Source organism: Capricornis sumatraensis, chromosome X, assembly GCF_032405125.1.
Source record: "Capricornis sumatraensis isolate serow.1 chromosome X, serow.2, whole genome shotgun sequence".
Taxonomy (NCBI): domain Eukaryota; kingdom Metazoa; phylum Chordata; class Mammalia; order Artiodactyla; family Bovidae; genus Capricornis; species Capricornis sumatraensis.
In genome coordinates this window covers 78,149,545-78,159,675 of record NC_091092.1, presented here as the reverse complement: position 1 = coordinate 78,159,675, position 10,131 = coordinate 78,149,545, and the positions used below count along the sequence as shown (strand labels likewise).

Here is a 10,131-nt window from a genome sequence, read left to right as displayed (position 1 = left end):
ATGCTTTCAGCACGTACTAGGCGCCCAGCGCCCTCAGTACTCCGCCCCCTCCCACCCGCCTCCCGCTCCACCCACTTTGTACACGGTCAGGGCTCAGGGCTGTGACTCTAACTGGAAACGGGAGGTGGGACAGGAGGAGGTGGGACGAGAGGCTTGACAGACGTACACTCGAGCGCAGCATGACCTTCAACCGCCCACTCGCCAACTGCCGGCATGGCCTTTGGGCTTGGCAGCAAACCGGAGGAGGCCCTCGACCCCATTGGTTACACCTCGAGGGGGCGGGCAAACAAGGCGCGTGCTGGTTGGCGGAAACCAGACCAATGAGGAGGCAGCAGCGCTGGCGCGCTGAAAGCCTCGCGTCATTTGCGGCGATCTCGTGCGTGTGGTGCGTGTGGTGCTTGACGGCGCGCTCCAGACGCCGCGTGCCTCACGTGCCCTGACCGCCATCTTCGCCGCCGCCGCGACCGAGTTGATAAGTCGTCGCCGCCCCAGGTCCGGCAGCCACCCAGATCGCGACATGAGCTCCCCAGATGATGAGGTGTTTGTTCGGGGAGGGGGTTCTGGCTCAGAGTGTGGGGAGCAGACCAGCGGCCTTGAGGCTGGCTCCCCAGCCCAGCGGGGACCCGGCCCCGACCCCGGCCCCGAGCCGGGGGCACCGCGAAGCGGCGAGGGTGAGGGCGGGGATGGCTTCCCAGACTCTGAGGGCTTCGAGTTGGAGCGGGCGGTGCTGGAAGCGGGAGGGCCGGTGCTGTCGGGCTGCGAAGGCCGGCCTGGTTCCCCGGCCGACGACACGGGGTACGCCGTGCAGCTGTCTGACGAGTCAGTGGCGGCCATCCTGCAGCAGCTGGCCGACCTGGACTTGCTGGGCATCCGCAGACACATGTCCCCGGAGAGATACGCGGTCGGCGAAGTGTCTGCCTTGCGGGACCTCGAGGCGCGTCCCAGCACTCGAGGCGCGGCCGCCCAGAGGTGTGGGAAAGCGGCACAGGCTGAGGCCGGCCCTCTCTGCGTCGGCGGGCCCAAGGCAGGCCGGGCCTGGGGGAACCCTAAGAGAGGCACTAAGAGTAGGTTGAACAAGGCTGTGGGTCGCCAGTGGCCCCCCTCAGGAAGCCTAGCCGGGCTGCTCTCCGACTCCGAGTCCTCTGATGAGTGCAGTGAGATACAGCCTATGAGAGTGAGCATTTATCCCAAAGACGGAGGCCAGGCCAAGCTGAACAGCCCCAAGGATCCCGGGGACACACCCAGACACTCGAATGTCCAAGGCAGGGAGAATCTCCTTGACGTGCCAGGCACTTGCCTGTCCTCAGCTCCGGGAGGATTGATTTCGGTTGTGGAAACGCAGGGCAGGCAGGGCGATGCAGACCAGGAGGACATCTCACCCCCTAAGAAAATGCAGAGCGTGGTCCGGAGGAAGGGGGGCAGCCTGCCCAGCTACCCGGGAGTAGCAGCAGCAGCAGCAGCTCCTGCAGCTGCCACTACAGCCAGGCTGCCGCGGCCCAGTCCTAGGAGGAAGAGGGTCCAGGAGAAGAAAGCCTTTGGGGGCGTCTCCAAACCTGCCCTGGGGAGAACCTTCCCTTCCTGGGGGCGGGGAATCTCGGCCGCTCCCCTGGATCCGGCCACCCTCCCCCCAATCTTCGGCATCCCGCTGCTTGGGAGGTCCAAGAAGTATGCCTTGGTCCCTGGGGGAACCAAAGAGTCCAAGCACACCGGCGCTGGGAAGAAGCCCGTGGCTAGGCGGGCCCGGGAGTCGGTGGCAGCAGTGGCGGTGTCGGGAGAAGACAACGACCCAAATAGAGACCCAGTCGCAAAGGGCCAGGTGAGTAGGCCAGGCCCCTCCTCTCTCCCCACTCTTCCCCCTGCCACCCTCCCCAGGACACATGTCTTCACCCCGTGCTCCCCTTCTCCATTCCTCAGGGGTCGTCATTGGGTGGCCCTCGGTCACTGGGTCATTAGGATGCCAGGTTGGGGTCCTTTTCCTAGGGACAAACGTGAAGGTAGCACTTTGGGTGTGCTGGGCTCGGTTCTCCACCCTTGGCCTCTTTCCAGCCTCCTCCACGAGGCTGGGGCTGGTGTGGAAAGGAGGGCTGGTAGCTGAATCGATTTGAGGGGACCCCTTAAAAGCTTCACAGAGCTTCAGTGTTTAGACGCATCACTTTCCTGAATCCTACTTCCTAGCTGTTCCCCAAACCTTCCTTGCAGGGGCCCCAGACTTTCTCAGTGCCACACTGTTGTCCCCAGCTCCGCTCTGCCTGCTGGCCTGGGGCTGACTGACGGAGAATGTGCTAAAGAGATCAGCCTTTCGATTGTCTTCCCAATTCCCTGCCTCAGCTCGGTCTTGAATCATACGAGCTCTCACACACAGACATGGACATATAAATGCACTGGTACACACACGCGCACGCACACACGCACACATCCTTACTGCAGATCAGTGAGAAATCTTTGTTTTTAGCCAACCACTGACAGGCCGTGGCCATCTTGTTCACGGGTGCATCGTGGAGAACCCAGCAGCGCCAACCCCAGCATCAGAGGTGGGCAGGATTCAGGAAACTCAGAGCCCGTGGCCATGAACAAGGGAGAAGTCATGCCCAGAGGGCCTGGCCCCTCAGGTGAGTGTCCTGGGTTTTGATATGGGGGGGGCGGTGGAGACCAGGGGTGAAGGCAGAAACCTCTGTCTCTGATTCTCTCTCTCTCTCTCTCCTGGGGGCTCAGAGGCTGCTTCTCCCATGGGAAACAGGGTGTCAACAGGGCTGGCCCTGGCCCCATCACCTTCTGTGTGGGATTTGTTTGGCAGGGGTGATCGGTGGCAGTGCCCCAACAGCTACTCTGGGCGTAGACCTGCAGGCTAATAGCCTTTTCTGTGAAGTGCTGTTCGCCCACATTGCTCTCCCAGGTGCTGGCTGTGGCTGCCGCTCTGGGAGGCTCGAACCCAGAACCGCAGTCTCTGGCGGCCATCGTGGTGAAATGGCTGCCCCTGAGGAATAGGAGGGGCGGGCCCAGAGAGAAGGTTTGGGCTGCCTGCCGGGCAGAGCAGGGGAGGCTTGATGCTAGCAGAGGGTGGTACTGCCTCACCTCACGTTAGACCCTGCTTGGCCCTTTCCACCTCACTGGCAGCCTGGGAAGCTGGATTGTGTGTCCTTTCCCTGTCAGGTGACCAGAGACCAGCTGACCGTCCCCCAAGACCGAAAAGGCAGCAGCAGCCACCTGGAAAGCAGGGCTGTCCTCGGGTAATGCTGCTTCTGACTCCTGGAAGTGCACACCCAAACCCCATGGTGGGATCTGGGTCCAGGTGCAACTGACGTGTGTGGGCCCCCTCCCCGCCGTCCCATCCCACACCCCAGGGAGGGAGCCCACCTCCTTTCCACTGAGGAAAGTCTTTGCCTTGCCAGTCTGGACACCTGGCTTTGGGATGGAGGGCCCGGGGAAGAGGAGAGGAGGAGAGGGGAGGCGGGTGTATACTAACCTTTTCTCTTCCTCCTGTGTCTGCTGGCCTAGTGTGTAGTGCTACAGAGAGAAATAGACGACCTTAAGGAGCAACTAGGTATGAGGAACCAGGGACAGAGAGCGGCGGGTTCTTAGTGCAGAAGCAGGGTGGGCCCTTGGGGTGGGGTGGGCTGCAGGTGCAGGGGGCCTCGTAGGGATCAGCATTCCTGTGGGGAGGAGAACCTAGCAAGCCTGTCCCTGGAGCGTGCGGTGCATGTTCAGCTGGGCGTGCAGACAAGTAACAAAGTACCGTGTGGACTGCGTGCACACTCTGCCAGCCATTCGAGTCCTGAGAGCTCCTTCTGATAGGACTTGTAGAGATGCCTTGTTGATCGGCGTGGCCTCTAACGTTCTCGTTGGGTATTTTGCGAGACCATTTTTGAATGGTTTGGACGTGGCCCCAAGCTTGAGAGCTGCTGGCACATTTTGTTTCCTTTTAGGAAATGGCTCCACATTTAATTCCGGTAGTGGGGAGTGATCAGGCCCAGAGCTCTTTGCATCTGGGCTGGGGGTATGTGGGTTTCAGGTTGTAGGGCTAGGTGGTTCCCCACGGGGACAGGGGGACAGGCTTCTATGTCCGTCTGTCTGGAGCACCTGTTTATGCCTCTCCCTGTTGCAGCCTCCATGCAGTACCTGGCTGAGACGTTCCAGATCCTCTGAAGTGAGTGTTACACATTGCATACTCCTTCCCACAACGTTGGCTATTGAGCAGGGCTGTGGGCTGGCCCTGGCTTGAGGCTCTTCCCTGACTCTGCTGTTTCACAGGTTGAGCCCAGTGTCTTCCTGCAAGAGGAGAAGCTGTTACCTCCGGGGCTGGCGAGCTGTGGCCAAGCTTGTTGCCTCTTGTTCTGCCTCCACCAGGGCATCCTCTGCCGCTTGTTTTGCCCCTTCTCTGCCCCAGTCTCACAGCGGTTCTGTTTTTTTTTTTTTAAATTTAATTAATTCATTTGTTTTACTTTACAATATTGTATTGGTTTTGCCACAGCAGTTTTTGATTAAAGGACTTTTCATTTTCTGTGTTCTGCCCTCTCTCTGAGGGGTAGGGGTTAAGGGAGTGGGGACGAGGCCTGGTGGGGACTCTGGGTCAGCCTCTGCTACCATCCAGGCCGTCAGGCCAGCGGAGCACCCCCAGTCTGTGTTCTGTGTGGGCTCTGTCTGGCCACATTGGCACGTCCTCCCTTTTCCCTGAAGGCCCTCTTGTAGTTCTCTAAACACCCTCCTCTGGGGTTTAGCAGTTTCCATTCATTGCTGCCATTCTGCCTCCCTGTCAGAAGGAACTCATGACCCCCCTTACAGAGCTCCAGTCTTTCACCCTTTCCTCACTGCACTCATTGTCCTGCTTACCCTGACCGCTCTGCTTTCCTGTCAGAGCACCCTCGATCCCTCCCCTGGCTTGCCATCGATGACCTTGCCTGCATGTTTACTTAAGCAGGTGGTAACAGGCACAGGTGTGTTCATCTTCCCCCTTCCCGGGCCCTACCCTCTCAGTGGAGTCCCTACCCCACCCCCCGGTGCCACCTTGCAAGCAGGAAGCTGCATACTCTCCCCCTCTCCTCTCTAGCACTCATCCCTGAGACTCAGGCGCCAAAACTTGTGCTTCCCCTTCCTCGGGTTCAGTAAAGGGCAAGAGGATGAATCTTGGACCCAGTGAACTGGGGAGCAGGAGCGAAGGTACAGGGAACACGGGAGAAAAGCTCAGGTTAGTTGCCGAGCTGGAAGTCAGGAGAGGCGTCTGGTGCCGATCTGGGGCAGGGTGCACCCTGACAGCTAGAGATGGATGGTCCAGTCCTTGGAGCTTTCATGTCCTCCCTGCCCTAGCCAGCTGACCAGCCTACACTCCTGCCGCCTGGATGTCTCTCTGCGCTTGAGTGGAAATGGGTCCTTCAGGCTCTATGACAAGTATGGTTGGTAAGTCTGTGTTCTTACAGGGTCTCCATCAAATACTGTTCCACCAGCCCCATGACATAGATTTTCCTGCAAATGGTATTTCCCAGAGTGTCCCAGCTCAGTCTCCCAGACTACTTGTTAGGGCACACAAGACTAAGTCTCAAATTCATGTTCAATTTCTGCCCACCCCCCCACCACCCGCCCTTCTCTGAAGTTTGGGGAGGACTTCCTTCTCTCAGCCAAGACCCCAGGGCTGTGCCAGCCTGCGACTCAGAGGGACACATTTGTATTTGAGTGAAGTGAGGGTAGGTTTTGCCTGACTCCCTTCCTGAAAGACCATGGTTTTATTTCACCAAAGAGGGTATGATGCACATTCAAAGTTGGTGCCTGGTCATCTCTCTGTGTGAATAAAAGTCACCAGGGATAATGCCCCTTGAGGCAGAAAGACGTGATTCAGGGAGTAATGGAAGTAGACTGGTCCAGATTGTGCAGGGCATTGAGTGAGCCGAAGCAAGGGTCGGATCTCCTTTATTCAAGGGGTGTTGTCACGTTCCCAAAACATAGAAGGGGAGGATGCAAATCTCAGGACAGGACATCTCAAAATGTTGGAGTCGCTGGAGGGGGCACTGGATCCTACCTTGTGATTCTGTGATGTCTGCCAACTGCTGAGGGTGTGGATGAGTGAAAATGGGAAGAGTGGCTCCGGGGACATGGCTACCCATCTTAGAAACAGGAGACCTCCCTCCAAAACCTGGGTTACTTGTGGGGAGTTAGAGGTGACTGCACCTGAGCAATGGGGAGCACTTGGGTCCGCCCTTCCCCCACATTCTCACGTTGACTTCCTTCCGCGGCTCATGGCGTGAGGTCAGGTGGACAGAGCACGAGGGTTGGGACAGTCACAGACCTCAGGGTCAGAAAAGAAGATGAATGGGACTTACTCCTTCCACTCAGACCCCTCCCTGGAGCAGGTGGGCTTGATCACTTAGTTTACAGCTGATCCAGTGGTTATTGCCTGGTGGTGTAGCACTTCTCGCTGTTGTCCAAGTGAGTAAATTTGGCAGAGACCTTCCAGCTGAGGTTTCTGCCCATCGAGACATGTAGGTAAGTGGTGCCCAGGGAGAAGTCCAGCACCAGCATCAGCGCCACTCTTGGGCGGAGAGGGGCCTGGGACTGTGGTCACCAGGGTGAGGAAGTGGAAAAGCTCATGGAAGGGGAGGTGGGAGGGCATGAGCACAACCCTTCATTCGCTTTTTACCAGGCTCCCTTCCTTCCTCTGAGCACACAGTTCAGATCAACTACCTCAGTATAATGTTGCTGGAAACATATACATCACAGGCCTTGGCTCAGCCCCAAGCCTTCCACTTCCAGCGGGAAATCTGTGGCAGGGCCTAAGGCATAGGCTAAAGAAATACATCTGTGCCCCAGACGGTAGGAGGAAGGCTGAAGCCCAGCCTCATTCAGTGCCCCCCTGTCACCTTTCCCCCTCATGCCCCTTCTCCAGCCTGGGAGACAATGACAGCTGCTTTGGAGAGCCCTAGGCCCCATCCTGCCTGGTTCTGCTGCCTGTCCAACTCCAGGGAAGATGCTTCCTCCCCATCACACCCATCCCCAGGTCTACCGCTGTCTGTGGACTCTTGAGGGAGACTGGCACAAGCAAAGAAGGTAGAGTCGGTGAGTCCTGAAGAGGGAGCCTGGGGTGGTGAGCACAGTAATCTTGCCCAAAGATGTCCAAGTCCTAATCCCTGCAGTTGGCTTGTATTTTCCGTTGTGTGATAACGGGTTATGCTTGCAGATGCAATAAAGGCTGCTACTCAGCTGACTTAATGTGGGGTAACTTTCACCTGCATTGGCCAGGTCTGGCCGGGCACACTGGGGCTGCCAGATTTTCCACCTGGACTATCCCTGGGTAACTATCCCAGTCCCTGGACCGTCCCAGTGTTTGAATGACTGTGGTGTGCTTGGTGCCCTTGTGCTTGTGCAATATTGAAGGCCTGGTAAGTACTTCCCAGATGCAGGTGGAGAACAGGCCTGTAGTTCTGAAGCCCCCTTTTGCTTCAAGCCAATCACTTCTTCCTCCCTAGTCCTCTTGAGGTATCTGCCAGCCTGACTTTTACAACGACGATTCACTTTTTAAAAAGGATTTACTATTGCTTTTGCATAAAATAACCCTTCCAAACATAAAAGATTAATTACATTGAATTAAATACGAATTAAACAGACTATACATATACACGTTGTGGAGAGTGTAAGCCCTCAATATCACAAGTAATTATGAACCAATCAACCCATGTAACCATACTCAGGTGACATAAATGTACATTGCACATCCAGAAATCACCTATATGTTCTTTTCTCTGAGGAATCCAAATGGATAAATCTACATACTTCGCAATTCCATTTACTTCACATTCTTGAGGAGGCCAAACTATAGACATAGAAAACAGACTGGGGATTGCCAGGGTCTTGGGGTTGAGATTATGGGTTAAACTACCAAAGAGCATGAAACAATTTTGTAGCTGATGAAAATATTTTTTATGTTGATTGTAGTGGTGGTTCCATAATAGAATGTTTGTAGGCACTTAGAGTTTATATGTAAGTTAATTTCAATAAACCCATATTATTTAATAAATTGTAGAAAGTACCTTATGAGATCACAATCAGAGAAGAAAAAGAAACAAAGGGAATGCAAAATGGAAAAGGAAAAATTAAAACTGTCACTATTTGCAGATGACATGTTACTATACATTGGAAATCCTAAGGATGTCACCTGAAATCTACCAGAATTCATACATCAATTCAGTAAAGTTGCAGAGTACAAAATTATGATATAGAAATCTGTTACATTTCTATCTGTTCATGGGGTCCAATCCCAAAGAAGGGTAATGCCAAAGAACGTTCAAACTACCATACGATTGTGCTCATTTCACATGCTAGTAAGTGTAAGTGAAAGTGAAAGTATTAGTTGCTCAGTCGTGTGTGACTCTTGGCAACCCCATGGACTGTAACCCACCAGGCTCCTCTGTTTATGGGTTTCTCCAGGCAAGAATACTAGAGTGAGAAGCCATTCCCCTTCTCCAGGGGATCTTCCTGACCCAGGGACCGGAACTCACGTTTCCTGCATTGCAGTCAGATTCTCTATCATCTGAGCCACCAAGGAAGATCCTGGTGCTAGTAGCTAGTAAGGTGATGCTCAAAATCCTTCAAGCCAGGCTTCGGCAGTACGTGAACCAAGAACTTCCAGATGTACAAACTGGGTTTTAAAAAGTCAGAGGAACCAGAGATCAAATTGCCAATATCCACTGGATCACGTAGAAAGCAAGGGAGTTCCAGAAAAACATCTACTTCTTCTTCATTGACTATGCTAAAGCCTTTGACTGTGGTCATTATGAACTGTGGAAAATTCTTAAAGAGATGGGAGTACCAGACCACTTTACCTGTCTGCTGAGAAACCTGTATGCGGGTCAAGAAGCAACAGTTAGAACCGAACATGGAGCAGTGGACTGGTTCAAAATTGGGAAAGGAGTACATCAAGGCTGTATTTTGTCACCCTGATTAAATAATCAGAGTACATCATGTGAAATGCTGGGCTGGATGAATCACAGGCCGAGATCAAAATTGCCAGGAGAAATAGCAATAACCTCAGATAGGCAGGTTGATACCACTCTAATGGCAGAAAACGAAGAGGAACTAAAGAGCCTCTTGATGAAGGTGAAAGAGGAGAGTGGAAAAGCTGGCTTAAAAAACAATAATTGATTGGTACAACACTTTTTTTTTCTTTTTTAATTAATTTATTTTTCAATTGAAGGATAATTGCTTTACAGAATTTTGTTTTCTGTCAAACATCAACATGAATCAGCCATAGGTGTACATATGCCCCCTCCCTCTTGAACCTCCCTCCCATCTCCCTCCCATCTCCCACCCCTCTAGGTTGATACAGAGCCCCTGTTTGAGTTCCCTGAGACATACAGCAAATTCCCATTGGCCATCTATTTTACATATGGTAACGTAAGTGTCCATGTTCCTCTCTCCATACATCTCACTCTCTCCTCCCCTCTCCCCGTGTCCAGAAGTCTGCTCTCTATGTCTGTTTCTCCATTGCTGCCCTGCAAATAAATTCATCGGTATCATCTTTCTAGGTTCCATATATATGCATGAGTGCATACACTATTTATTTTCCTCTTTCTGACTTACTTCTCTCTGTATAATAGGCTCTAGGTTCATCCACCACATTAGAACTGATTCACATGCTTTCCTTTTTTATGGCTGAGTAATATTTCATCGTGTATATGTACTACAGCTTCTTTACCCATTCATCTGTTGATGGACAGCTAGGTTGCTTCCATGTCTTGGCTATTGTAAACAGTGCTGCAGTGAACATTGGGGTACCTGTGTCTTTTTAAATTTTGGTGTCCTTGGGGTATATGCCTAGGAGTGGGATTGCCGGGTCATATGGTGGTTTTATTCCTAGATTTTTAAGGAATCTCCATACTGTCTTTCATAGTGGCTGTGTCAATTTACATTCCTACCAACAGTGCCAGAGGCTTCCCTTTTCTCCACACCCTCTCCAGCATTTATTGTTGGTAGATTTTTTGATGATGGCCATTCTGACCGGTGTGAGGTGATATCTCATTGTGGTTTTGATTTGCATTGTGATGTTGAGCATCTTTCCATGTGTTTGTTAGCCATCTGTATGTCTTCTTTGGAAAAATGACTGTTTAGGTCTTTTTCCCACTGTTTGATTGGGTTGTTTGTTTTTCTGGT

At 53.1% G+C, this 10,131-nt stretch overlaps 1 protein-coding gene across 1 annotated transcript; it reads left to right on the top strand.

Moving 5' to 3' along the window:
• The first annotated feature begins 517 nt into the window (after positions 1–517).
• On the top strand, positions 518–4,143 carry LOC138070777 (uncharacterized protein CXorf49 homolog). Its single transcript, XM_068961994.1, has 5 exons — positions 518–1,816; positions 2,453–2,609; positions 3,151–3,227; positions 3,496–3,541; positions 4,103–4,143. The coding sequence occupies exons 1-5, from the start codon at positions 518–520 to the stop codon at positions 4,141–4,143; spliced, it is 1,620 nt and encodes a 539-aa protein (XP_068818095.1).
• The last annotated feature ends 5,988 nt before the right edge of the window (positions 4,144–10,131 follow it).

Excerpts from the sequence above, each read along its gene's own strand:
- LOC138070777 (XM_068961994.1), top strand. The coding sequence starts at position 518 with ATGAGCTCCCCAGATGATGAGGTGTTTGTTCGGGGAGGGGGTTCTGGC. Across the intron at positions 3,228-3,495 it reads GAAAGCAGGGCTGTCCTCGG|TGTGTAGTGCTACAGAGAGA; the intron begins GTAATGCTGCTT and ends CTGCTGGCCTAG. Across the intron at positions 3,542-4,102 it reads CGACCTTAAGGAGCAACTAG|CCTCCATGCAGTACCTGGCT; the intron begins GTATGAGGAACC and ends TCCCTGTTGCAG.